The following is a 26331-nucleotide window of genomic DNA, read 5'->3' on the forward strand; positions in this document are numbered from 1 at the left end:
TATGCTTTGAAGGACACTTATTTTTATAGGGAATATTGTCCTTATGTTTCATTATATTAAAAATATTTTGCATTTCTTGATCTACAACATATATAGTCAGCACACGGATATTCAGGACTTACTTGTATATTAAGATAATCATTTCTTCCCGATGCTAGAAAATACATTTCCCTCATCTTTGGTCCATGACAGTTCATATGGTATATTTTATTTTTTAAAGGTTCTTCAATCCTAATGGAAGATGGGCATTTAGCAGTAGAGAAAAACATATCATATTAACAGTTTAGCAAAAATATATTTGAAAAATATCTGAAATTTTTATCCAGTACTTTTTCAACTTGTTTATTCTGTAATATTCCAGTCATCAAAAGTATTAAGATGTTCAGCTGATGCAAATAAAAAATAAAAGCAATTTAAGTAACTGCATCCTATCTAATTATTAATTTCATGTTTGGGACAAAAACCAATGGAACAGAATAGTTAATGCAACCTTTACTTTGCTATCAGCCTTTTAAAAAAAAAAAGTGTGTATATTCTTTACCTTTCTCTTTTCCTTGTCCTTCCCCAACTTTTCCCCAAAGAAGAAATTATGTTATTTGTAACAAAATTAACTGCAGGAATAATTGTCAGAATAACTAGTGGTGATTAGCAGTTTTAAAGTTAAATCATAAATAATATCAGTGAAGTGTGGTATAAGTAAGTTTGTAACAATACTTCTTAACTTTGGGTTCCTTGTACGTATTTTTATTTTTTACCAATCTGTTTTCAGGATCACTATTTTATTTTGCTTGTATAATCAGAATCTTGGCAGGTTGCTGCAGGAAAAGCATAACCGACCATGAGCACAAGTATGCTTATTTGTGCCAAGTTAAACTATGTGGATATTAAGGAATGATGGATTACATTAATAATGAGAAACCCAACTGATGGTTGGCTTTGATTAGACCTTCCTTTTCTACCAGTAATGTAGATGATAAGATAACTTACTTTAATATCTACTCCTAAAAATTTTTATAATCTAAAAATATGGTCTGATACAAGGATGTGAATTCAATTGATATACAGAAAATGCTTACTAATAATGATGGAAAATGCATAGTTTTTTGTATATTTTCATGTATAAGCAGCAGCATTTGTTTTTCTATTGCTGAATTATTTTATTAGTATGCTATGGTTTTGTACTGCTTGCTAAAATCCCAACTCTCTTCACTGGCTTGAAATTTGAAGGCCAGACACTAGGTTCTAAAATGGAGTTTACTGTTTCATACATCAGTCTAAAGAGTCTAGTATGTTTACATTTTCCACTTTCTGAGGCGTATTACTGATAAGGAATATACAAGAACCATCTAGTTACCTTTTTTTCCCCTTTTGTCCAGTTCATAATTAACCTGATTTGGTCAGTTTAGGGAATTATTCTGCAAACAGTCTGTGGGAAGAATTCTAGCCCCCCCCCCCTTTTAAAGGGTTTATTTATTTGATAGAGACACAGTAAGAGAGGAAATACAAGCAGGGGGAATGGGAGAGGGAGAAGCAGGCTTCCCCCTGAGCAAGGAGCCCGATACAGGGCTCCATCCCAGGACCCTGAGGTCATGACCTGAGCTGAAGGCAGACGCTTAAGGACTGAGCCACCCAGGCGCCCCAGATTCTAATCTCTTAGAAAATTAATTGAATTAAAATCTTTTCTAAGGGCACCAGGGTGGCTCAGTGGGTTAAGCTTCTGCCTTCGGCTCAGGTCTGGATCTCAGGGTCCTGGGATTGAGCCCCAAATGGGGCTCTCTGCTCAGCGGGGAGCCTGCTTCCCCCCTCTCTCTGCCTTCCTCTCTGCCTACTTGTGATCTCTTTCTCTGTCCAATAAATAAAATCTTTTTTTTTTTTTAAAGATTATTTATTTATTTATTTGACAGAGAGATTACATGTAGGCAGAGAGGCAGGCAGAGAGAGAGAGGAGGAAGCAGGCTCCCTGCTGAGCAGAGAACCCGATGTGGGACTCGATCCCAGGACTCTGGGATCATGACCTGAGCCGAAGGCAGCGGCTTAAACCACTGAGCCACCCAGGCACCCCAATAAATAAAATCTTAAAAAACTTTTTTAGTTACATTCTTAGTTGAAGATAGATCTTATATGTGAGTTTATTATTTTTAGATAATATTTTCCCGTGGTAAACTATTAAAACAGTACAGGAGCTTATAAAGTGCAAAAATAACAGCTCTTTTGTTCCGTCTAAGGAAAACCCACCATTAACTGTTTCTTGGGTATACTTCTTGAAGTTCTACACACACACACACATATATATCTTTTTTCTTTTCTTTGAAATGCACATGTGCCTGCACACACATGAAGCCATGCTATGTACCATACGTAAATAAATGTGTTATTTTTGGGGTGCTTGGGTAGTAGCTCAGTCAGTTGAACGACTGCTTTCAGCTCGGGTCATGATCCTGGATTCCCAGGATCAAGTCCCACCTTGGGCTTCCTGCTCAGTGGGTAGTCTGCTTCTCTTTCCCTCTGTTCCGCCCACTGCTTGTGCTCTCTCTCTCAAATAAATAAAATCTTAAAAGAAATTTGTTATTCTTTTTTACTGACTGCAGAGATATCTATTGTATGGAACTTCCTAAGTTATTTAAGTGATCCCATTTTAATAAACAGATTTCTTTTTATTTTATGATTTTGCAATTCCAGTAAATTCCTGGTAGATATCTCTTCATAATTATGTGTAGAGGTACAACTGGTATAGGTTGTATATCAGATCTTGTGGTATAGGTATGTACTTCAATAACTTGACTAAATGTTTGGTGGATTGCCTTGTTTTTGGAATCTTAAAAAATTGGAACTCACAAGCAATATTTAATTTACTACTTTTAAGTTAATGTAGGGGAGTAGTTCTAATTAATTAAGGTTTTATCTTGGAAAGTGGATTGTGTGTCTGCATATATAATAGATAAATACTCAGAAAAAGTGACAGTGCTTGACAATCATTCTCTTTCAGTCCAGTAATAACTTATTATATACCTACTCATTTGTATGCTAAGCATTTGGTATATATTCTTTAATCTCCTGAGCAGTTGAGGGAGATCAGTATAGTGTTCTTATTTAACGTTAGAAGAGACTGAAGATTAGAGACATTGGATGCTTTGCCCAAGGCCCCAAAACTGGTCATGTGGAAACTATTCTTAAATGTAACTGTACATTGAGCACTACATCAAAAACTGATGATGTACTATATGTTGGCTAATTGAATTTAAATTAAAAAAATATATATAACTATAGACTTCGTATTTCCTGTTTTGTCATTGTATTCCTTCTAGTGAAGCAGTAGTTTAAGTCCTTAAGAACCCAGTGAAATAAAATGGAAGAAAAGAGAACCTCCCTCTGATTCTTGAAATGAATGCTGCCATCTTCCTACCACCTCCATTTTGGAGTATAAAAAATGTTGTATGGTGTATTACAAATAAATAGAGTAAATGAAGGATAGAAGATTTAGTTTGGAATCACACTATGCTTCATGCTATAATAAAATCTCATTTATCCTAAAGATAATTTACCTAGTATCTCTAGTCAAAGCATTTCTTCATAAAGTAGCTGCTCAGACTCTTACTCAGATCTCATTTACTCCTACTTCAGACAGTTCAAGCACTGGGGTTTCCTAGCTTATGGCAATTGATTAGAAGCAACAAATTAGGGGGTGCCTGGGTGGCTTAGTGGGTTAAAGCCTCTGCCTTCGGCTCAGGTCATGATCCCAGGATCCTGGGATGGAGCCTCGAATTAGTCTCTCTGCTCAGCGGGGAGCCTGCTTCCCCCCCCCCCCCACCTGCCTCTCCACCTACTTGTAATCTCTGTCAAATAAATAAAATGTTTTAAAAAAAAAGCAACAAATTAGAAAAATTTCAGGTAGTGAAATTTTTGCTGACAGTTCTAAGAAGGAATAGCTTTTGGTGTAAAGCTGGTAGTGCTACAAGAAAATCAAACCTAAAAGACAGGATTTTAAGAGTTCTTTTGGGCGACGTCTGGGTGGCTCAGTCAGTTAAACTGTTGCCTTCGGATTAGGTCATGGTCCTAGGGTCCTGGGATCGAGGCCCGTTTGGGCTCCTTGCTTGGCAGGGAGCCTGCTTCTCTCTCCGCCTCTGCTTCTCTGCCTGCTTGTGCACTTGTTCTCTCTCTCTCTCTCTGACAAATAAATAAATAAAATCTTTAAAAAAAGAAGAAAAGAGTTGTTTTGGGATCCTTGTCTTTAGTATATTTCAGGAGTACTCAAGGTCATCAACTTGTTTAAAATTACAGTATTACAACTCATTGTAATGATAATCCCGAGTATTATTTTTAAAAGTAAATTATGCTAGATACACTTTAATAAGACAGGGATTTATTTCTTTTTAAAATTTTTAAAAATTTATTTAAATTTATTAGAGAACTGTGTGTGTGTGTGTGTGTGTGTGTGTGTGTGCGCGCCTGCCTGCCTTGCCGGCATTTGGGCAGGGGGAGGGGCAAAGGGAGAGAGAGAGAGAGACTCTCCTGCAGACCCTGCTCTGAGCCTGGAGACTGGTTTGGGGTTCTGTCGCACCACGCTGAGATCATGACCTGAACCGAAATCAAGAGTTGGCCACTTAGCCGTCTGAGCCACCCAGGGGCCCCTGACCTTTCTTTTGTGAACAGAAATCTCTGTCTTGGGTGCCTGGGTTGCTCAGTCTGTTAACTGGCCAACTCTTGATTTCGGCTCAGGTCATGATCTTGATTGTGGGATCAAGCCTCACGTCAGGCTCCATGCTCAGTGCTGGAGATTATTTCTCTCACCTTCTGTGGCCCCCCACCTTGCATGCGTGTGTGCTCTCTCTCCCTCTAAAAGCAAAACAAAAGGGCAAATTATGCTGGATAAATACGTACAGCATCGACATACCTAAACTGTTGGATATGATGTATTCTTAACTTTTTCAACAATACTTTATTGAGAAGGGACTCCCTTCTCAGTATTGTTGAGTCTATTAGTGCTGCAGATTCTCAAAAAAGATTGATGATGACTCAAGAAGTGCACACTTGTGACTGGGCAGAAGAAAACCTCTGCATCTGTGTTGCTGTAGGACTTTTCTGCAATTAGCTTGCAGATTTTGATTCCCTTCCTCTGAGTGTTGTGATTGCCCTGTACATTCTATGAATTATTTACACCCTGATGGTACTAAACGACTACATTAATGGCACCTCTGGCTCCACATGATATCAAGAACTTTAATAATTCATGACTTATTACAGCTACATCCCTGTAAATTAGCATGAGTGGGAGCTGAGTTTACAACATTGAGATAAGGCATTCTCTGAGATTTTTACTCTCTAAGCATTATATCCATAAATATTCAGATATTAGTGATGTTTAGAAATAAAGAAAAGAAACAAATATTATTGACTATTACAAAGCTAGACTCTTTAGGTTTTGTTTATCAAGCATTAGATTGCTTTAAGGTTATTTTATTTATTTTTTTTTTTTTTAGATTTTTTTTTCTTTTCTTTTTTCTGACAGAGAGACACACACAGAGAGAGGGAATACAAGCAGGGGGAGTGGAAGAGGGAGAAACAGGCTTCCTGCTGAGCAGGGAGCCCGATGTGGGGCTTGAGACCAGAACCCTGGGACTGTGACCGCAGCAGAAGGCAGACGCCTAGCGACTGAGCCACCCAAGTGCCCCTACTTAAAGTTTTTAAGTACATTTTAGGGATGTTCAGGGTGAAAATATTTGAAGGACAGTTCTCTATTTCAGGACTTTTGCTTAAAAACAAAAACCAACCCTGACAAGCCTGTATTAACTTATGCAAACTAAATGGAATTAATGATTTGCACCTGGGAAGAACGGCGAGAGACTAAGTATCCAAATACTTTTTTTTTAAAAGATTTTATTTATTTGACAGCAAGCAGGGAAGAGCGAAGACACAAAGAGAGAGAGCGAAAACACAAACAGGAGAGCCGCAGAGGCAGAGGGAGAAGCAGGCTTCCCATTGAGCAAGGAGCCTGATGCGGAGCTCCATCCCAGAACCCCGGGATCATGACCTGAGCTGAGGGCAGCCATTGAACCGACTGAGCCATCCAGACACCCCTCCAAATTCTTAATCTTTAAGAGTTTTACATCTTATAATCGAAATCTTCCAATTTTAGTCTACTTGAGCCTTTTTGAAGTACTTTATTTTTTATTATTTATTTTTTAAAGATTTTGTTTGTTAGCGCATGTGAGAGCACAAGAAGGGGATCCCAACAGCAATGGGAGAGGGAGAAGCAGGCTCCCTGCTGAGCAGGAAGCCTGATGCGGGGCTCAGTCTTAGGACCCCGAGATCACAACCTGAGCTGAAAGCAAATGCTTAATCAATTGAGCCACCCAGGAGCCCCTTGAAGTACTTAAAAAAAAAAAAAAGAAATAGGAAGAGCATGGTTATGGAAAGCAAGGATGTGTCTGTGCACTCTCATATGCACATGTTGTGATTAAATTCCAGAGGGAGATTTAGGTATGAAAGAATGCATACATTACTAGGGAAGAAGGGGAATGGTTGAGTTGATGTTCAGTCTATCTTTAGTTTTCCAGTGATGCCACCTAAGTATTGTAAATGCTGCTTTCAGAAAAGACAAAAAGCTTACTATAGTTGATAGTTTGTAACCCTAGTACTTAGCACAGGGCCTGGCACATGGTTCAGTAAGTGTTTATTGCATGAATACCTGATGATCAGATCAATCCATATAATTTTAGACACCTGTTTTTTTTTTTTTTTTAAGATTTTATTTATTTATTTGACAGAGAAACAGCGAGAGAGGTAACACAAGCAGGGAAAGTTGGAGAGGGAGAAACAACTGACTGATCCACCCAGGCGCCCCAACACCTGGAATTTTGATAACTCAAACAGCTATACGGATTTATACTGTAGTAGTCTCCCTTCCCCCATATTCACGGGAGATGCATTCTGAGACTCTCAGCGGATACCTGAAGCTGTAGATAGCACTGAACCCTATATACTCTGTTTTTTCTTATATATTCCTATGATAAAGTTTAATATATAAATTAGGCACCATATAAAACATTAACAGCAATAATAACAATTCTAACCATACACTATAATAGTTATATGAAAGTGATCTCTCAAAACACCTTATTGAACTCACCCTTCTTGTGATGACGTGGAATGATAAAATGCCCATGTGATGAGATGAAGTAAAATGAATGATGTAGGCATTGTGAGCTACCGTTAGAGTCATCTGCTCTAGAGCACAGTTGTGAGCAGCTGAAACCATGGAAAGCCAAACTGCGGATAATGGGGAGTGGGGGAACTACTGTGGTTGCTTTCTATGGTAGTACTTCTTTGGGAGTGTATTTTAGTTTACTGTTAGTGTTTTAAAATCCCACCTAATGCAGATTTGTCACAGAAAGGTCCAGAGAGCCTCATTATGGGGTTCTGACCTCTGAGGCATATAGTCTTTTTTTTTTTTTAATCCATCCATAATCAAAACTTTATTGAAAAATAGACAGTGGGTGCCTGGGTGGCTTAGTTAGTTGTTAAGTGTCTGCCTTCTGCTTAGGTCATGATCCCAGGGTCCTGGGATCGAGCCCCACATTTGACTCCTTGCTCTGTAGGGAGCCTGCTTCTCTCTCTCCTACACCCTCTATTTGTGTCCCCTCTCTCACTGTCAAATAAATAAAATCTTAAAAAAAAAAAAAACAAAAAACAAACTGAGACCAAAATAGAACCATTGTGTACCTTACAAAATTAAACATAATTACATTATTTTGGTACATAACTGGAATTACTGAATTGATTAGGCTTTCTGCCATGTAACACAAGTTCAGGAGGTTGTGTGGATCGTTAGTGTTGCTTTCTTCTAAGTGAAGAACACCCTGTGAGTCTGGCCTTTCCTTCTGTTGGCTTGCACAGCAACACTGTTGAACAGCCCGCACAAATAAAGACCATCTGAGCATGGTTGAAAACCGTGGTAATCTTGGTAATCTTGTAGCAGCCTGGGCCTTGTACATCCATAAAATAGGAATGTGGGCTTTGAACTAGCTGTTTCTTTTTATGTTTTTTTTTTTTTTCTTTTCCTTTTCCGAGGACGGGTATAGTAAATCTCTAGCCAAAAGCCTGTTGATCTTTCGTGAGCCCAGACAGTCTGATCTCTAACGTTGACACCCCTTGTGAGCAGCACGAGATTGGGCTTGCAGCATCTGAGGCATATATTCTTAAGACAGCATTATCCTGTAGAGAGGCTCCAAAGTATTTCCGGTATCCTTTGAGTTCCATCAAAAAGCCTTTAGAAGTTCTTCAAAGAAAGAGAGAAAATCACTCCTTCCCCCCAGTAGAGACACTGGACAGTTTTCACTGATACTTAATACAAAGTAGCTTATACCATGTGTGAGTTGGGTTAACTTGTTTTAGATTTCTTTGATAATAGTTTTCTTTAAAAGTGATTATTGCTTTAAAAAATGGGGGGGCGTGCCTTGGTGGCTCAGAGGGTTAAGCCTCTGCTTTTGGCTCAGGTCATGGTCTTGGGGTCCTGGGATCGAGCCCTGTATTGGGCTCTTTGCTTAGCGGGAGCCTGCTTTCCCCTCTCTCTGCCTATCTCTCTGCCTGCTTGTGATCTCTCTTTCTGTGTGTAAAATAAATAAATAAAATCTTAAGAAAAAAAAAGTGATTATCTGGTCATTGACATCCATGAGAGAACTGTAGGAAATGAGTATAGTCAAGAGTTACATTGCCAGAGAGATTAGGGTTTGGGAAGGCATTAGAAGCACTGTTACGATTAAAATGAAAGCTCTTAATCTGTAAAAGGGGGAAAAATAAATTTTAGCAAGCATCAGATTCGGAATTAAATCATACTGTGCTAGCCTGCTACACAGGTCATAGTTGCCAGACCGGCCACCTTGGAGCAGAATGTGGACTATCTAACTTAAATTAGAAGAGCTGAATTTCTTCTTTAGTTGACATGCCACTTGCATAAAATCCAGTGTTGTTTAGTAGGAACTGTGAGTTGGATGAAAGTATCTGAATATAAGATTTTTGTGTGGAGTAAATTCCTATTTTTATCTCTAGCATTTCCCAGCACATACCCCTAGTCATGAGTGTCCTTGAGCTGATATCTGGTGCCAGGTATCTTAGAATAAAGGTGTTAGAACTGTTGCGGAAGAGGGATGGTTTCATCTAGCCTTAATTATCTTACGGTGTAAATTAAGCTTCTAAATGAAAGTGGCTAAATTTTACAGATGGACAGACGTGAATCTAGCTGAGAACAAATTGTTCTGCTGTGATAGAGACATCATTCAGACCTGTGTGCATCTGTCAACTGCCTGTGATGGCACAGTGAGATAAAGTGATCTGTAATGTTTCTCTGGTGTATCCCTATTGCTAGCCATATTGTAATGTATAATACATCTCTTGGGCAGACAGCTTGTGTGGGCTGGATTCCACTTCAGCCTTGTAAAGATGCCAGGAAGCATCAAGGTGAATTTTTAAAGCCTATTTAAATATTTAGACTTGTGACTAATTTCAGTGAAATCTCTGCTATATCTAACAAACTTACTTGCCAAAAGTGAGATGGATTTTCAAGTTTATGGCTTCCTCACTTATTAGCTGTATGACCTTGGATTGACAAATTACTGCTCTCTGCCGGTTTCTGTCTTAGGCAAGCAGGGATTGTGAAAGTATTTGCCTTGCAAGGTTGTTGGGTGGATTTAGGTAGTTAACGTGTGTGTATAAAGTACATAGAGGAGTGCCTGATGCTTAATGAATGTTAGCCACCACCACTACCACCGGTCATCATCATTAACATAATTTTGGAGATGGATTTTTCTTCCCCAAAGCTGGATTGCTTTTTTTAGGAAGACTGTATCTCTATTAAGGATATGGTCAACTTTAGTTCTGATATAGAAGCTCATTATCTTGACTTGCAAAATCAATCTTCTTTTATCTACTGCTAAAGTATAATGCAGTATATTACAATATTATTTTATAATGTGTAAATACTTTAAAGTACATACAATACTTGAAAAATTATATAACATGTTACTTTAAAAAGTGTATTTTCTTTCAAAAATATGTAAAGTGTAGTTCATTACAATAAAAGTAGAAGATAATCACAAAAAAGATGAAAGAACCTTATAATATTGCTGTGGAATGGTCTATCAGATGTATTGTTAAGTGAAAAGACTAAGGCAAATTAATGCATAAATTAATCTACCATTTTTGTAAAAATTTGCTGGTATGTGCATAAAATATCTGGCAGGCTGCTCAAGAAATGGTAGATTTTCATTTGTTGCTGTTGGGGATGGAAATCATAATGGCTGGTGACAGGGTGGGAGACTTAACTATATTTTCTTTTACACTTTTTGATTATTGAAACATGTGACTGTATTCCCCAGTTAGTTTTTTAAAAAGACCTCATAAAAGTGAAGAAAAAGTAAAATAGCTGTTTTGAAATCTAGATATTTATTCTTTATAAACATCTTTTTGTGTGTGTTATGCAAATTTATATTCAATGGGGCTTTTAGATTACGTTTTAGTTTAGTTTAGTTTTTTTTTTTTTCCGTTAAGTCTCTTTTCCAGCACTGAACTAAGAATGATCTTTTGTCCTCCATTAGGGATCTGAGTCATAATCGCTTGTCTGACTGGAACATCAGTTTGGAATCTCAAACCTTACAAGAAGTGTAAGTTACTTTTATTTGTTTAAATTTAAATTAAACTCTTAGAGGTGGATTTGATGCATTATGAATTTGAGGATGTTCAATCAGAAATGCTGTCCGAAATTGACAGAAAAAATTTAAAAGACATTTTTAAATCTAAACTTGTCTTTGGCTTTGCTACCATTACAGGCTCTCTGGGTGTTGCACTATTAGGTTGGTGATTAGTTGCAAACTGTGTAGAAATATTATTCTATCTACTTTCTTGGGGCCAAAATGTAAGATCCCCCCCCCCCTTTTCAGAATAAATATATTTTGCATGTTTCTTGCTGGTTTCAGTCAGTGAAATTCTCTGTTGTTTAAACTTTTTCATGTCTTGACTTGTCTTGAGATACAAGCATCATATCTAAAGTAGAGTTACGTGGGGGTGCCTGGGTGGCTCAAGTTAGTTAAGCGTCTTGACTTTTGATCTCAGGTAATTATCATTATCTAGCCCCAGCATGGAACCTGCTTAAAAAAAAAAAAATGAGTTACCTGAAATATTTTTGAGTGTTTTGTATTGTCTGTAGTGTGGTGGTTAATATAATTCAATTTTCTACTTCACTAAAGTTTTTCCTTTAATACTGAGATGTATTATTATGTATTTTTTGGAGGAAATTTTCTAAAATACTATTAATATCAGTTATTGCATTGTGATGTTTCCAGAGGCACAAGTATTGAGCCCTTTTGCCTCTATGCTAAAATGCAGAACCTTTGGACTTATTTTTCTTTTTTGATTTCTTGCTGATGGGGTTAACTTCTTCATGCTCTCATTGTCCTTGAATTCCCTCTGTCTCTGCTCCAAATTGACTGGTTTTGATCTGCTTTGCTCTGAATAAACAATTGACAAGCTTATTTGGCTTAAAGACTAGGCACTGAAGAAAGTCCTGAAAAATGCTTCAGTGGGAAATTCATGAGCTTTAGGACATGGACTTTGTAACTTCGGCTGGTTTCTTGGAGGCCTTTTACTTCTGGTTTCTTTTCTGTAGTCTAGGTAATTGAGGTTGTTCAGTGATTGAAAACCAGGTTAATGAAATGTGATTATGTTGGATTTGCTAGTAAAACATTGGAGACATTATGTTTAAAGAGCTGCTAAGATCAGATGGTGACATGTCATGTCATCTGTAAAATTAATCATAGGCTCCATCTCTCGGGCAGATTCATTTGTGGACTCACGCAACCCTCTCTAACTTTGAGTAACTTAAAAAATGTGTGTATGTTTTAAAAATTTACTTAATTTATAATTTCTTAATCTTATTTACTATAAATGTATAAAGAGATATGGGTAGGTTAATTCTTTAAGAAGGATTGGTATTAGCTGTCAGAAAAGTAACTTCAAGAACCTTGCTGGGATTAAAAATACTTGATGTGCAAAATAGTGACGTCAGTCATAAATCTACATCATGAAAAAACATTTCTTATTAAAATCTTCAATTTCTCAGTATAATGCATTTAGTCTGATTCATTCTGAGTCATCTGCCTTTTTCAAATTTGGCACTGATCCTAAAAAATAATTATTGTCCAGAAACCAGAACTCAAGAGGCAACATTTCCCCTTCTAAAGTTTGAAATCTTGTTTTTCCTCTTTTCCTAGGAAAATGAATTATAATGAGCTAACAGAAATCCCATATTTTGGAGAACCAACCTCTAATATTACTCTGCTCTCACTGTAAGTAAATCAGATTTCAGATCTTTTAAATTATGAATAGTAGTTTTAAAAAAAATTTTTGTTTTCGGTACCCTTATTGTTGAGCCTAACTATTTAACATCCTCATGGCCTGGGGTAGGTCTCTGGCAATAGCTTCATTACAGTCTTTTTTTTTTTTATAGAGTCCATAATATAATCCCAGAAATAAATGCAGAAGTGTTTCAGTTTTACCCTGCTCTTGAGAATTTAGATCTCAGTTCAAATATAATATCAGAAATCAAGACCTCTTCATTTCCTCGAATGCAGCTTAAATACCTGTAAGTAGTTTAATCTAGATTTATTTTAAAGTTCATGTTTGTTATTTATTGATACTTATCTTCTCAGAAATGTCTGTTATTATTGTGATATTGATATGCTTATGAAAAACAAATCTGGAGTCAGTTTTTTGGGTTGTTTTTTCTCTCCTGTTGTCAGAAAATATTAAGTATCCAGGGTTATTTTTGAGGTTTAATTCTGGGTGTGTTTTACTAACAGTTTTGTAAAAGGTAAATAAGATTGGTTTGTTAAACAGTGGCTTATCCTATATAATGATAATCAACGTGTGCTAGTGTTTTATAGTTTACCAATCATATCCATATTTACTGTATGAATGTACTAGATGAATGTACTAAATGAAGTTGGTATTATCCTTATTTTGTAGTTGAAGAAACAAAGCAGTTAAATGATCCGTAAAGTTGGGTGTAGTTGCTAAGTGGTAGAGCAGGGGGCTCACTCATAGACTTTGGGTAGCTGTCAAGTGGTAGAATGTTTCACTAAATTTTTTTGTTACCTTGTTCATTTTAGAAATTTGAGTAATAATAGGATAACCATCTTGGAGGCTGGTTGCTTTGATAATTTATCCAGTTCCCTACTAGTGGTAAAGTTAAACAGGAACAGAATCAGCATGATTCCACCTAAGATTTTCAAGCTACCTCACCTCCAGTTCTTGTGAGTAACTAAATAGATGGATTTTTAAAAGATTGTTTTTTCTTTTAAATTATTTTAATTATTGTTAGAACAAATCGGCAAATTTCAGACTGTAAAACCATTTTTGTTAAAGGGAACTTAAAAGAAACAGAATTAAAGTGGTGGAAGGTCTGACATTCCAAGGGCTTGACTCCTTAAGATCTTTGAAGATGCAGCGGAATGGTATTAGCAAACTTAAGGATGGAGCATTTTTTGGCTTGGATAACATGGAAGAATTGTAAGTACTATGAACTAGAATAGAATATTGTTCGAAAGGGGTCTGCCAGTGCCATTAGTACAAAATGGCTAGGATAGTTGATTTAATTATACCCAAGTTCACTAGTTCTTTCTCCCTACTCTGATGCGAAATAATTGTATACAAAGCTCTTTAAGCTTTGTTATTGATATTGTTATTTAGTGTTTTTTTCATCATTCTTAAAAACATTTCATCTAGGGGCACCTGGGTGGCTCAGTCAGGTAAGTGTCCTGCTCTTGATTTCAGTGCAGGTCTTGATCTCAGGGTTGTAAGTTCAAGCCCCATGTTGGGATTCAGGCTGGGCATGGAGCCTACTTTAAAAAAAAATTTGTCTAGAAAGCTTATATTTTTCTTAATGTTTGGAACTAATGAAAATGATCAGGATTCACCTCGAACAGGTGTATCAAAGTTCTTAGTGTGTTGATTTTATAGATCTGATTTATTTACTTGACAGACAGAGATCACAAGTAGGCAGAGAGGCAGGCAGAGAGAGAGTGGGAAGCAGGCTCCCTGCTGAGCAGAGAGCCCAATGTGGGCCTTGATTCCAGGACCCTGAGATCATGACCTGAGCGAAAGGCAGAGGCTTTAACCCACTGAGCCACCCAGGCACCCCTAGATCTGATGTTTTAGATGGTTTTACTACCTTTTAGCAGTATATTGTAAGTAAAATATTAGTATTTCTTGAATAGAATTTGTTGGCTCACTTGAATTGAGCAAAAAGTATATGTCTCTCTGAGCAAGACCTAATGGAGGGTTTTGGAATCTTCTCATTGCAGTGCCTTGTTTTGAAATGTATTTTCTCCTTTTTTTCTCTAATTCTGCAGAGAGCTAGAGCATAATAACCTTACAGAAGTGAACAAGGGATGGTTGTATGGCTTGCGAATGTTACAACAGCTCTATGTCAGCCAGAATGCTGTTGAAAGAATCAGCCCTGACGCGTGGGAGTTCTGCCAAAGACTATCTGAACTGTGAGTGTTGGATGGCATTTCAGTGGAGGCTGTGAGACTAGAGTACATTGGAATAAATCACTCTCATGGCCAGTAATGAGATCTAACATCCCTCTTTGTTAGAAGTTTGTTGAAAACTCTAAATTTATCACATAAATAGAATGAGAATAGGAAAGTTGAATTAAAATACAACTAATTCCTTATCTTTCATGTTTCCTGTTCTTAGTGATTTGTCCTATAACCAGTTGACCCGCCTGGATGAATCTGCCTTTGTGGGTCTGAGCTTACTGGAGAGACTGAATTTAGGGGACAACAGAGTCACTCACATTGCTGATGGTGTATTTCGATTTCTTTCCAATCTTCAGACACTGTAAGTACATCTGTCCTTTTTTTTTTTTTTTTTGCTAATTTTTTAAAAATAGTAAATAGGGACGCCTGGGTGCTCAGTTGGTTAAGTGTCTAACTTTGGTGCTGGTCATGATCTCATGGTCCTGGGATTGGGCCCTGAATTGGGCTCCCTGCACATTGGGGAATCTGCTTGTCCCTGTGTCCCTCCCCTTGCTTGTGCTCTTTCTCTCTCTCAAATAAATAAATACAATTAAAAAAAAATAGTAAAGCAAAATAAAACAGCTAATCAAGCTACATGTTTATGTTTATGTTAATATTTTGTAGTTCTTCTATTTTACACCTTGGGACAAGACATTGTTAATTGTGTCTGTCCCCATACATAAATCTTATTTATCTTTAGCCAGTTGAGTTTGTGCTTTAATTCTGAATTTAACCAACTGAACAACAAGGCATCTCTTATTGTGCCAGTTACTGTGGAATAAAACACAGTCTGCTAATCAAGACAGACAGAGAATCAAGAATGCACACATTTTTTTGTTCCTCTGACCTTGAACTACTACCAGAAAACATTCATTCAGCAGGATAAGGGTGCGTAGTGGGAGGAGCTCTGGCAGGAGCGCTGTTCATTGTTGCTAATTTGCTGCATGACTTTGAACATGAAAAAACTTAACATTTATCAGTGATCTGATATGTGCTAGGTGCTTTCAGAATACTAGGATATTACAGTTCTTTTCCATATCAGGAGGCTGAGGTTCAGAGAGATTAAAATGATGGTTTAAATTAACACAATTTGTATTCCCAGCTGGTCTTTCATCCAAGTACTAACCAGGCCAGACCCAGCTTAGTTTCAGAGATCAGACAAAACTGGGCACATTCAGCATAAAGTCACACAGCTCATAAACATTTGAACCAGAAGTAGAACCCAGGTCTGTTTGACACTAAAGTTCGGGTACTTCTTACCATACTGTCAGATGAACAGAATCACTTAGCCTTCCCTAGGTGTCATTTTGCATATGTCTTCAGCAGAGGATGGAGACAGGAATAAATGATTGCTATAGGCAGTTTCAACTCTAAAATTCTGGGGTTCTGTAAGCTGGATGTTTTACCCTTGTTATGAAATGTAATTGAACAAAGAGGTATTTTAAATGAAATACAGTGATTTTAAACATAGAGGAGAATAAGAGAAAAAGGCTAATTAGTAGAATTTGTAGATTCTTACAGTTTCTGAATAGGGGACTTTCTGGTCTGAAAAGAGGCAAGCTCTCAACTTTGGGACCTAGGCATCAGTGAGAAAGAAAGCATGATAATTTTGTGAAGGTGTGTTTACCTGTACAAGTTTGTTTGATTTTTTTTTTTTTAACTTAATGAGGCAGTCTTCCTTCAGATTTGGCCTTGAAATATTTAAAGTGATTTTTTTTTCTTTTATCTACATTATTAGAGGTGAGCCTAGAATAGTTCAAACCCAGGAGCTTCTCTCAGATGTAACTGCAGCCTTTTGGCAATTCAAAGAATGGCAAGCAGTTTCTTTCAGCTGATTATTATTTTTAGTATTAAAATTTAAGAAAATAATTGCAGAAATAAGTCATGATTTAATGCCACAAAGAAGGTTAAGGCATAATTAGGATAAGATCAGAAAATCTTGCTTGAGGCCAGTATTCCTGCCAGAGTGTATACTTCTTACTCCCTTTGGTCAGTGAGTTCTATTTATGCTGTACTCTGGAGGTGGGGGAAAGTCCTGGAAGGTTGAGTTGTTTCAGTGTTTATTCCTTAGTAAAATAAAATGAACCTGTTAGCTTTCACTTCAAAAAAAGATTGAGCTAAAGGGGAAGAGTGATCTTATATCGCCATACTGTTACATAACCTAAAAGTGTATTATGAAGAAAAGAGCTTTGTATTTTATTATGAGATGACTTAAGTAAGCAACAGTGATTAAATATCTTTAACTGAGGGGCGCCTGGGTGGCTCAGTGGGTTAAGCCTCTGCTTTCGGCTTGGGTCATGGTCTCAGGGTCCTGGGATCGAGCTGCGCATCGGGCTCTCTGCTCCGCCGGGAGCCTGCTTCCTCCTCTCTTTCTCTGCCTGCTTCTCTGCCTACTTGTCGTTTCTGTCAAATAAATAAATAAAATCTTAAAAAAAAAACATCTTTAACTGATACTTCTTCCAGCAGGACACCACATGATGCAGTTGCATTTCCTCTGAGAATGCAGCAGTGGATTTTAAAAGATCCATACTTTTCCTTTTAAAAGTAATAGAGTGATCACTCTAGTGCAAGGGTGTATCAGTCTTGCTTCCCAGGGGGGCATGTTTAATTGCTGCCAAGCTGTGAAGCTTTATACTGACATTGTTCTTTGTTAGCCATTTTAGGTTTAAGAGCCCACGGGAAGACTTGGGTCACCCAGAAATCCCATTAGTCTAAAATCACATTTGTAAGCCATATCCCCTGCGTCTTGAAATCCTGCTTTTTGCAGGACCCTGACTATAATTTTAATATGCTAACAAAATTAGGGGCTATTAGATAGTAAGGTTAATTCTCTTAGCAGGTTGCTTTATTTATTTATCAAGGCCAGCTTAACCCTTTGCTTATGAGAATCTGTTCTTATATGCTCATTGAAGATATTCTCTAAAAAAAAGAGTCGAGTCATCTTCATAAATAACTGTTAAAATAAGGATGAAAATTAGTATTGCCGTGCCAGGATGATGCCCAGCGTTGTCATGGCCATGTGAACTAACATAACCTGTCTTTGATATTTTTTTAGAAACTTAAGGAACAATGAAATTTCATGGGCCATAGAAGATGCTAGTGAAGCTTTTGCTGGACTCACAAGTCTCACTAAATTGTATGTATTTATAATATTTATGTATGCCTATAAAGGTGTATTTTCAAGAACCAATTGTATGTGTGATTGCATTATGTCTTTTTGCTATGGCTGGAAAGTCAGCCTTTTGATTCACCCACTAAAGGAAGAACCTTTTTGTTTACTAAGTTTTTTGTTTATTGGTGGCTTTAAGTTTTATTTATTTAGTTAGTGTTGGGACATTTCTATTGAGAAAAGCTGTCCAGTGGGCACTCAAAGAGGTTATTCATAGAAGTAGACTTAACGAGTCACATAAAAGAAATGCACTGAGAAACCAGAGTTGAAGCAGTATTCTTTTAATCATATGAAATTTATGGGTAATTTATCTAGAAAGAGAGGAATTCTCTCAAGTAAGATTTTAGATCTTTTCTCCTGAGAATTTTTCCAAAGCTTCACACTTGGTCTGAATTTCTTTGACCTGATCTTTTGCCAAGAAGGGAGAGATTGGGACTCTAATCCAGTTTCTCACATGAAATTTAGTAGGGCATCACTGGTCCTCACCGCTTTTCACAGCACCTCGTTGAGCTCCAACCTCTTCATAGAGGCCTTCGTTCTGTGCTTTGCAATAGTTGGTGATAAAGGTTCACAACTTTCTTAAAAATGCATGTTAAGCTTATTTTCACTTTTTATAGGTAAATGTTTGATTTAATGAATTAAATTTTGCTTAGTGGAGAACTTTACTAGAAAGGTCTGTCTGTATTTCAGAATCTTACAAGGAAATCAAATTAAGTCAATTACAAAGAAAGCATTCATTGGTCTTGAATCCCTTGAGCATCTGTAAGTATTTTGCATCCATTTTGCTCAGTATATAAATAATCTTTGCTATTAGCAGAGGTTCTCATGACCATTTAAAGTGTTTATATAATTTAATTGTAGAAATGGTGACCGGTAATGTTTTATTTCTCATTTCAGAGACTTGAACAACAATGCTATAATGTCTATCCAAGAAAATGCTTTTTCTCAGACTTGCTTGAAAGAACTGTACGTAACAAGTTTTTTTTTTTCACCGATCATTAGATCATTATCCATACTTTTGCTCTTAAAGTGAGATGAATGTGACCCATGTGTTTCCAAAAACACACAATTTAGGCAGGAAAAAAAGATGTTAATATTCAGTTATTTTAGTGACTGGATATAATTTTAAAATAACCCAAGATCGAAAAACCTAGAATTTATTGCACCAAACTGTTTTCATGTGCTTTTAGTTAAAAAGACCTTAGCATGGCTCCTTATGCTTTAGGTATATCTTCCTGTTCCTTTTCTTCCCCTTGTTTATTTTTGGATTATTGGAAAAATATGTTCTAATATCCTTAGGTGGGAATCTTAGGGTGGATTACGGTTAAGATATTAGGTAATTTGTTAGAGATAATTTAGCACATTCAGTATTGTCAGAAGGAATGTCTCTAATCTGTTTGCCAAATTACTAAAATGGTCAAACACTATTCAAAATAGTTGTAATAAAAAAACACATATTACTTCATACCCTTTTTCATTTATGATTTTTAAGAAATCGCTCTTACTGATTTAGAGATTTCCCCTGGGGGGTGGAGAGGGTGGTTAGTTGGGCACTGGTATTAATTTTATTAATTTTAAACTCTGGTGACTTGACTGTTGAGCCAGTGTTAAGAATCAGTGGCCTTGCTCTAAAACCACTCAAAAGAAGGACTGTGGACCAGAACTGGTTCATGAAGAGATAAGGATAGAAATTCATAGTGTTCAGAAACTTTTAAACAATTTGACATTACTCTGACACTTTTGTTGAATATTATAGTATTAATCTATAACAGATTGGACATTTATAAAACTGGTCCTTCATCACAGGTAGTTTGAGATACACTGAAGTGTGTGAAGTCAAACTCCCTTGATTTCAGATTTCTGCTTCATTCTTTACACCTGTGTGACATTGGGAAAATTTAGCCTACGACTCAATTTCCCTTCTCAAAATGAAAGTTGTACATATCTCCCTCAGAGTTTATGTGAGGATAAAATTAGATGATTCGTTTATTCAAGAAATATTTATTGTCATCTGCTATGTAAGGTACTGTCCTAGATGCTAAAAACACAAGAATGAACAAGACAAAATCTCTATCCTCATAGCATATTACAATGAATTCTAGTAAGGGAATCAAAGAATAAGTCAGTAGGTACATAGTATCTCATCAGGTAATAAGAGTTCTGAAGGAAAGTAAAGGTGGGTCACAGGTATGGAGAGTGACCAGGATTTTGGATAAAGTAGTAAAGGAAGGCCTTTTTGGGGGGCGAGGGGGGGAGATAATAACATTTGAGTCAGTACCTTAGTGGCAAAGCCTTGAATACTGGGTGAAGAGCATTCCAGGCAGAAAACAGCAAGTGAAAAGGCCCTGAGGTAGGAGCTTGCATTTTATGCTTGAAGAACAGCAAAGACAACAGTGTAGCTGGAAGAGAGCAAAAGGAAGAAGAGGGGGGTAGGAGGTGAGGTCAGAGAGTTAATCAGGAACCAGACCACCCAGGGCATAATGAGTCATGAGGACTTTGGATTTTTTTACCCTCTAAGTTCATTAGGAAACTTTAGAAGGTTTTGAGAAGGTGCTAAGTACAGAGGCTGGCACGTACTGAAAGTTGAATAACTAATACTAATAAAATAAAAATGTTATGGGAATCATTATTAGTTATTTTCTGCCAGACATTTAAGTGGCTTTTTTTTTTTCTGGTCAGCATATTTTGATTTATTTTTCCTAGGCTTAACTTTTTTTTTCTTTTTTAAAAAATTTAAATTCAACTCATTAACATATAACAATGTATTATTGGTTTCAGAGGTAGAGATCAGTGATTCATCAGTCTTATACCTATTATTCATTATATTATGTGTTGTCCTTAATGCTCATCCCCCATCCCCCTCCCCTCCAGCAACCCTCAGTTTAACTTTTAAGGGCACACCTTAGTGCATTTCAGTATTACCCATTTTTTGTCCATGATAATCTGAGGGCCACCATAAAGTTTTAACTCTTGTTAATGAGAGCTAAGTGTAAAATGTAATTTAGGTAGTTGTTGAAAGCAGATAGTGTAGTTTCAGTCTTAGTCATTTGGTAATTGGAGAATTAGTTTGAACAAACTGCTAATGGAGGAAACTGTAACATACCTTTTTTACTGAGAAATTTTGGTTGCTTTTGGTTTACTTTAAGTCATATTTACAATACTGTTACATCAGGATTTATTAAAATGTAACCTTGTGCTTTCTGGTATCCTTCACAGTGCTTTGCATAAATATTAGGGGGAGATGAGAAAGTCGTATGTAAATTAAAAAATATTTTGCATTAAACTTACATAATCATGGTAGAAACAGTAGAAAACATATAGTTAAAGCAAGAAGGAGAGTAAGTCCCTAGATCCCTACTACTCTTGAAACAATCACTCTTAATATTTTGGTGTATATCTGTCCTCACACTTTTTGAAAGAATGCGGACTATTCTGTGAGGTCCTTGGGAGCAGGTTGGTTAGCACTGAGGGTGGAAAGATGTAAAAGAAACATAACTAAAGGGAAGTAATGTGAATTCAATGGCATCTGTGTACAGACATTGTGCTAAATGCTTTATTTAAAATTTTTTTTGAGGTAGACATTCTCTAACCCATTTTCCAGAAATAGAAACTGAGATTTTAGAGACATTAAGTATTTTGCCTAAGGTAAGTAGCAGAAGAGGAGTAAGGCCAGGTTTCATGAGTCAGTTTATACCCAAGAAAGCATAAATCAGACCACATCACTCCTCTGTTTTTAACCTTCCAGTGGCTTCCTGTACAACACATAGGGAGAAAATACCTCAAATTCTTTTCTTAGTTTGCAAAGCACCTGCATGGCCTGCTCTTCCCTACCCAGCTCCCTGACCTTGTCCTTGTCACTGCCCCCTCCCTCACTGTGCTCTAGCCTCAGTGGCCTTGCTTTTCCTCCGGAGCACTGGGCCTGTCTGCCTCAAGGTCTTTGCATACAGTTTCCTATGTATGCGACACTTTCACCTCAGGTCTTTGTGGGATTTGCCCTCTTGCTTCTTTCAGGTCTTTGCCTAAATGCTGTCTCTTCAAAGTATTTTTCCCTGACTGCTTGATCTAAATTAGTAGCTGCCCTCTCTTTACTTTTGCCTGGCTTTGTTTTTCTTGATAGCACTACCTTTCTGACATTGTGCTTTGCCTTTATGTGTTCACTGCTTGTCTCTGATGAATACGTAAGTTCTGTGAGGCCTGCATCCGCACGGCCTAGAGCAGTCCCTCGCATAGAGGAGACTCAAACATTTGTCTGTCAGTGAATGAATATAATGAAGAACTCTGAAATGCAAAAGGTAACTTCTGGCCCGATTAATTAAAATAACCCTTACTCAAGTAAGGCTTTTGAGATTCCATTGAAGACTGATTGAAACGTCTTCGAATCACATCTTAGATACTTTGACTAAATGAGGGTTTGGGTGATGCACACAAAGCAAGTCACAATCTTCTCCAAATCATTTGCTCTCACTACTTCCAGGTGGATGGGACATTCATGGGGTCATTAAGAGAAAACCTATCTTCTTTTTCTGATTATGTTTTATAGCCCTATCATAGACAACAAATAAAATTTCACTGTTTCCTAGTTTAAGTTGCAGTACACATTGCCACAGGGATGAAATGTTTTCAGTTTTTTTTTTTTTTTTTAAGATTTTATTTATTTGTCAGAGAAAGAGAGGGAGAACACAAGCAGGGGGAGCAGCAGACAGAGGGAGAAGCAGACACCCCGCTGAGCAGGGAGCCCGATGTGGGACTCGATCCCAGCACCCTGGGATCATGACCTGAGCTGAAGGCAGAGGCTTAACCCGCTGAGCCACCCAGCGTCCCAATGTTTTCAGTCTTAATGAAATAATTTGAAAATAAAGCTTGTGGAATTATTGTGGAATATTCTTTTGGAAAATATCTTCTCCACAACAAACATGTCTCTGTGCTGCAATGTATATGGTAAGCTTTCCCCCAGACTTTTCTGGGAAAAATCTTAAACCTTAAAAACTGAAAGGAAGGTACAGTTAACATCCATATTCCCTTTACCTAGATTTATTGCTTGTCAACATTTTGCTAAATTTGTGACGTTTCTCTCCCTTCCTCCTCCCATCATCTCTCTGTCCCTCCTTCCTCCACACACGACTACTTGGCTTAGCCATTTGATAGTAAGTTGCAGGCATCATGACACTTTACCCTAAATATCTCAGCATGTATATCCCAAGAACAATGGTGTTTTCTTACATATAGCCACAGCACTATTACCTCATTCAATTAAATTAACTTTGATAAAATAATAGTCACTGATACGGAGTCCATACTCATTTCCCCAGTGCCAAAAAATGTTTCTTGTAGATATTTCTTCCAGTCTAGAATCATGCGCTGCATTTGGTGATGAGCCTTTAGTCTCCTTTAATCTAAAATAGGTCTCTGACTGTTGTTTTGCCCCTTTTCTTAATGTCTTGGATGACAGTGACGTATTTGAGGAATTGAGGCTGAACGTCTGAATTTGTGTTCTTGTGGTTTGATTCAGGTTGAGCACTTTTTGGAGAGAAGAATGCATGGGTGTGCAGTAAGCTTTTAATGGTGAAGAAAACAGAATGAAAAGTAAAGCGTCTTTCTTTTCTTCTTGACTTTGCAGGATTCTGAACACAAGCAGTTTACTCTGTGACTGCCATTTGAAGTGGTTGCTTCAGTGGCTGGTTGATAATAACTTCCAGCATTCTGTGAACGTAAGCTGTGCACACCCTGAGTGGCTAGCAGGGCAGAGCATCCTGAACGTGGATCTGAAAGACTTTGTCTGTGGTTTGTATTTTGTTTTAAAATATTTTATACTACATGCTGTCTTTTTGAAACATGCTGTCTTTTTATTTTATTATTAATTTGTTATTATTTATTTTATTATTACTTTTTTTTTCATCATGATAAGTGTACTCTTTAATCTCCATCTCTTCTGACCACCCCCACCCCTGGTAACCATCAGTTTGTTCTATATGTCTAAGAGTCATTTCTTGGTTTGTCTCTCTTTATTTTTCCCTTTGCTTATTTTGTTTCTGAAATTCTGCATATCAGTGAAATCTTGTGATACTTGTCTTTTGCTGTCTGACTTATTTCACTTAGTGTTATACTCTCTAGTTCCATTCATGTCACTGCAGATAGTAACTTTTTCTTTTTTATGGCTAAGTAATATTCCATTGTATGTATATACCACATCTTTATCCATTCATCTATAAATCTATAAATAAAAAACACAAGGGTCCATGTATCTCTTTCAGTTCATGTTTTTGTATTCTTTGGGTAGTGTGGCTCCTGGGTTGTAGGGTTGTTCTATTTTTAATTTTTTGAGGAACCTCCATACTGTTTTTTCTGTAGTGGCTACATCAGTTTGCATTCCCACCAACAATGTAGGAGGGTTCCCTTTTGTCCACATCCTTTCCAACACTTGTTGTTTACTCTGTTTTTGATTTTAGCCATTCTGACACATGTAGGGGTGATATCTCATTGTGGTTATGATTTGCATTTCCCTGATGATGAGTGTTCTTGAGCACCTTTTCATGTGTCTGTTAGCCATCTGTCTGTCTTTTTGGAGAAATGTCTGTTCGTGTCTTCTGCCTATTTTTTTTTTTTTAAGGATTTATTTATTTGCTTTAGAGAGAGTGCATGAGTGGGAGAGGCAGAGGGAGAGAGAATCTCAAGTAGACTCTGCACTGAGTGTGCAGCCCAATGTGGGGCTCGATTTCATGACCCTCAGATCATGGCTTGAGCCGAAACCAAGTCAGATGCTCAACTGACTGTGCCACTCAGGCACCCCTGCCCATTTTTAAATTGGATTATTTGGTTTGGGGTATTGTGTTGTATCAGTTCTTATATACTTTGGATATTAACCCTTTATTGGATATGTCATTTGCAAACATCTTCTCCTATTCAGTAGGTTGCCTTTTAGTTTTGTTGGTTGTTTCCTTTGCTGTGCAGAATTTCTTTTTGTTTAGATTTTATTTTATTTATTTATTTGAGAACGAGAACATGCACACAAGCAGAGGGAGTGGCAGGCAGAGGGAGAGGGAGAAGCAGGCTTCCCATGGAGCAAGGAGCCTGATGCAGGACTTGATCCCAGGGCGCTGAGGTCATGACTGAGCTGAAGGCAGATGCTTAACAGACTGAGTCACCCAGGTGCCCCTTTTGTATTGGTGTAGTCCCAATAGTTTATTTTTGCTTTTGTTTCTCTAGAAACAAATCTAGGAAAATGTTGCCTATTGCTTAGGTCAGAGAAGTTGCTGCCTGTGCTCTCTTCTAGGACTTTTATGGTTTCAGGTCTAACATTTAGGTGTTTAATCCATTCTGAGTTGATCTTTGTGTATGGTGAAAGAAAGTGGTCCAGTTTCATTCTTTCACATGTAGCTGACCAGTATTCCCAGCACCATTTGTTGAAGCAACTTTTTCCCATTGTATATTCATTCCTCTTCGTTGACAATGAATTGACCATATAGTTGTGGGCTTATTTTGGGGTTTTCTGTTCTATTCCGTTGATCTGTGTGTCTGTTTTTATGCCACATTAACTACTGTCACTTTGTAGTATAACTTGCAATCTGGAATTGTGGTATCTCCATTTATGTTTTTCTGTGTCAAGATGGCTTTGCCTACTCAAGGTCTTTTGTGGTTCCATACAAATTTTAGGATTGTTCTAGTTCTTTGAGAATGCTGTTGATATTTTGATTCGGATTGCATTAAATGTGTAGTTTGCTTAGGGTAGGGCAAATGTTTTAACAGTATTGCTCTTCTAATCCACGAATGTGGAATGTCTTTCCATTTCTTTGCATCATCTTTAACTTCTTTCATCGGTGTTCTATAGTTTTAGAGTACAGGGCTTTCACCTCTTTGGTTAAATTTATTCCTAGACATTTTATTGGTTTTGGTTTAATTGTGAATGAGATTGTTTTTTTAATTTCACTTTCTGCTGCTTCATTATTAGTGTATAGGAATGCAACAGATATCTGTACATTGATTTTGTGTTTTTCAACCTTACCGAATTTATCAGTTCTAGTGGGTATTTTTTGGTAGAGTCTTAAGGTTTTCTATATATAATATCATGTCATCTGCAAATAGTGGAAGTTTTACTTCCTCCTTACTGATTCAGATGCTTTTTATTTCTTTATGTTGTCTGGTTGCTGTGGCTAGGACTTCTAGTACTCTGTTGATAACAATGTTGAGAGTGGACATCTTGTCTTTCTTGACCTTAGGGGGAAAGCTCTCAGTTTTTCACCATTGAGTATGATGTTGGCTGTGGGTTTTTCATCTAAGACCTTTAGTATGTTGAAATATGTTCCCTTTAGACCTACTTAGTAGAGGGTTTTTATCATGAGTGGATGTTGTACTTTTGTCAGATGCTTTTTCTGCATCTGTTGAAATGATCATATGGTTGTTATCCTTTCTCTTACTGATGTGATGCCTCACATTGATTGTTTTGTGCATATTAAATCATCCTTGCATTATAGGAATAAATCCCTCTTGATTGCAGTATATGATTTTTAAAAATATTTTATTGGATTTGGTTTGGTAATATTTTGTTGAGGATTTTGCATCTAGATTCATAAGAGATATTGGTCGGTTCTCTTTTTT

The 26331-nt window shown here is 37.1% G+C and overlaps 1 protein-coding gene and 1 pseudogene across 2 annotated transcripts in view; one reads left to right on the forward strand and one right to left on the reverse strand.

Moving 5' to 3' along the window:
* The window catches only part of LRIG2 (leucine rich repeats and immunoglobulin like domains 2), a 68639-nt gene that overhangs the window by 23834 nt on the left and 18474 nt on the right, over positions 1-26331 (forward strand). For both annotated transcript variants that reach the window (XM_059375774.1, XM_059375775.1), the window contains exons 2-12: positions 10590-10655; positions 12261-12335; positions 12497-12631; positions 13158-13301; positions 13414-13557; positions 14400-14543; positions 14749-14892; positions 17626-17706; positions 18430-18501; positions 18637-18705; positions 23357-23520. In XM_059375774.1, coding sequence (XP_059231757.1) covers positions 10590-10655; positions 12261-12335; positions 12497-12631; positions 13158-13301; positions 13414-13557; positions 14400-14543; positions 14749-14892; positions 17626-17706; positions 18430-18501; positions 18637-18705; positions 23357-23520 — 1238 coding nt within the window. The remainder of the gene's footprint in view (positions 1-10589; positions 10656-12260; positions 12336-12496; positions 12632-13157; positions 13302-13413; positions 13558-14399; positions 14544-14748; positions 14893-17625; positions 17707-18429; positions 18502-18636; positions 18706-23356; positions 23521-26331) is intronic.
* Positions 7267-9153, reverse strand: LOC132001558 (small ribosomal subunit protein eS27-like; annotated as a pseudogene).

This window comes from Mustela nigripes, chromosome 14, assembly GCF_022355385.1.
Source record: "Mustela nigripes isolate SB6536 chromosome 14, MUSNIG.SB6536, whole genome shotgun sequence".
Classification (NCBI taxonomy): domain Eukaryota; kingdom Metazoa; phylum Chordata; class Mammalia; order Carnivora; family Mustelidae; genus Mustela; species Mustela nigripes.